Below are 2,374 nucleotides of genomic sequence, written 5' to 3' on the forward strand. Positions count from 1 at the left end.
GCTGAACCCGGGGGAGGGGGAGGAGGAGGAGAAGTAGGAGGAAGAGAAGAAGGAGAAGGAGGAGGAGGAGAAGGAGGAGGGGGGGAGGAGAAGGAAAAGAAGGAGGAGGAGGAGGAGAAAGAGAAGAAGACAAAGGAAAAGGAGGAGGAGAGGAGAAGAAGAAGGAAAAGGAGAAGGAGGAGGAGAAGGAGAAGGAAGAGGAGGAGGAGAAGAAGAGAGATTGGATTTGTACCCCGCCCTTCACTACCGGAAGGAGTCTCAGAGCTGCTTACAATCTCCTCTCCCTTCCCCTCTTCACAACAGACACCCTGTGAGGTAGGCGGGGCTGAGAGAGCTCTTTTGAGGACTGCTCTTGAGAGAACGGCTCTGAGGGAACTTGTGACTGACCCCAGTGGAGGAGTGGGGAATCAAACCCGGTTCTCCCAGATTAGAGTCCGCGCACTTCACCACGACACCAAACTGGAAGCTCTGACTTTTGAAAGCTTATACCCTGGAAATCCCGTTGGGTCTACTGGATTCGAATCTTGCTCTTGGGACTGGGAAAGAGCTGCGGCCTCGGTTTTCAAGATGTAGGCTGAGAAACTGGGAACAGGTTAAGGAAGGGGGAATCTCTCTCTCTCTCTGTCCCCCCTCTCTGGGGCAGCGACTAGATTTGCTCAGTCCCAGCTTTTCTGATCTGGTGGATGCCGCGTGCCTTGAGAGCGAGTGGAGGTGAAGGGGTCAGGTGCAGAATTCATGCAAGGGGCCTTTCTTAAACGTGCCGTGGCCACCATCCGTGCACAGGGAACACTGATCAGTGCACAAAAACACGATCCACATGGATGGTGAGCAATGTTCCCTCTAAGCTGTGGAGTCTTGCGAGCAAGATTTCTACTTTGTGAGCTACTGGCATTGAAGTTGTGAGCGAGCGACTTGGCTGTTGCATAAATTAGTTTGCTCTGGAGCCATCCTCCCTGAGCTAAGACAAAAATGTGCGAGCCGGAGGCTAAAAATTTGTGAGCTGGCTCACACTCACTCAGCTTAGAGGGAACACTGATGGTGAGTTCCCAAAGCATCTCGGGAAGGAACTTGGTTCTCTAGGACAGTGAAGAACGGGGTTAGGAAGAGGGGAATTGGGGAAGGGGGGGGGGATGTTCAAAAAGGTTCAGATGCGGGACCGTCCTCGGCAAGGAGGGGGCTGCTGTGGAAGAGCCCCAGATTCGAGTGGTGGTTGGGGAGGGGGGGCCGAACGGGGCCTCTCACCTTTGAAAAGGGGCGCGATGTTCCACACGTTGATGCTTCCCGCCTTCATGAACTGCCCCAAGGATATTTCCAGGAAGAAGATGGGGATCCCGCCAATGAGGGCAATAAGAAGGTAAGGGATGAGGAACACACCTGTGGCCAGGTGAGCAGCACAACGTAAGCGACAGTCCCACGCTCTCCAGTCCCAGCCTTCCAAAGCGACAGGCTGTGTGTATCCTGCATTCCGGGAATCGAGAGTTCCGGACCGAGGGACACCCCCCTCCCCGCATTCGGCGGGAAGAAAAGCCGGATTCTGCGGCGATACGCAAATTTCATTCTGGGATCGACACGGGGCATGGAGGCCCCGCGTGCGGTGGAAATCTTATCTGGCCAGCCCTCTAGTTTTTGAGACACCAGCAGGCATGGCTGGCGTAACATGAAGCACGTCCTTCGCTACCGGAAGGACTAGAAGCTCGAATTTTAACAACGGAGATTCTCAGGAAGCCGAATGTTCGCTTTGCAGTTTCTCTGCGATTCGGACAAACAGCAACATACACACAGCCGGTCTCTGCCCCCCTTCCCTCCCACCCCACCCCACCCCCACACACATCTTCCCAGTTCCATTCAATACTTGATGAACAAACAGCCACCAAGATCCCAAAACAGCTGGTAGGGGGCGGGGAAAGAGGGTCAGAGCAAAACAGGAGAGACTGCTCTTGGCTCCTTTAAGAACCTAAGAGAAGCCATCCAGTCCAACACTCTGTCACACAGTGGCCAAAAATACCAGGTGCCCTCAGGAGGTCCACCAGTGGGGCCAGGACACTAGAAGCCCTTCCTCTGTGGCACCCCCACCCCCAAGCACCAAGAAGACAGAGCATCACTTGCCCTAGACATAAGAACATAAGAGAAGCCAATGTTGGATCAGGCCAGTGGCCCATCCAGTCCATCACACAGTGGCCAGAAATACCAGGTGCCCTCAGGAGGTCCAGCAGTGGGGCCAGGACGCCAGAAGCCCTCCCACTGTTGAGCCCCCCCCCCCAAGCACCAAGAATACAGAGCATCCCTCGCCCCAGCCTGAGAGTTCCTATCTACAACTTGTGGCTAATAGCCACGGATGGACCCCTGCTCCGTATGCTTATCTAATTCCCTCTTG

The 2,374-nt window shown here is 54.8% G+C and overlaps 1 protein-coding gene across 1 annotated transcript in view; it reads right to left on the minus strand.

The window, feature by feature from the left end:
* The window catches only part of LOC107115512 (sodium- and chloride-dependent creatine transporter 1), a 57,434-nt gene extending 56,068 nt beyond the window's left edge, over nucleotides 1-1,366 (minus strand). The window contains exon 1 of the mRNA XM_015417237.1: nucleotides 1,243-1,366. Within this exon, the coding sequence (XP_015272723.1) occupies nucleotides 1,243-1,291 (49 nt within the window). The 5' untranslated portion in view covers nucleotides 1,292-1,366. The remainder of the gene's footprint in view (nucleotides 1-1,242) is intronic.
* Between the last annotated feature and the right edge of the window lie 1,008 nt (nucleotides 1,367-2,374).

Source organism: Gekko japonicus, unplaced genomic scaffold (assembly GCF_001447785.1).
Source record: "Gekko japonicus isolate JY-2015 unplaced genomic scaffold, Gekko_japonicus_V1.1 scaffold3568, whole genome shotgun sequence".
Taxonomy (NCBI): Eukaryota; Metazoa; Chordata; class Lepidosauria; order Squamata; family Gekkonidae; genus Gekko; species Gekko japonicus.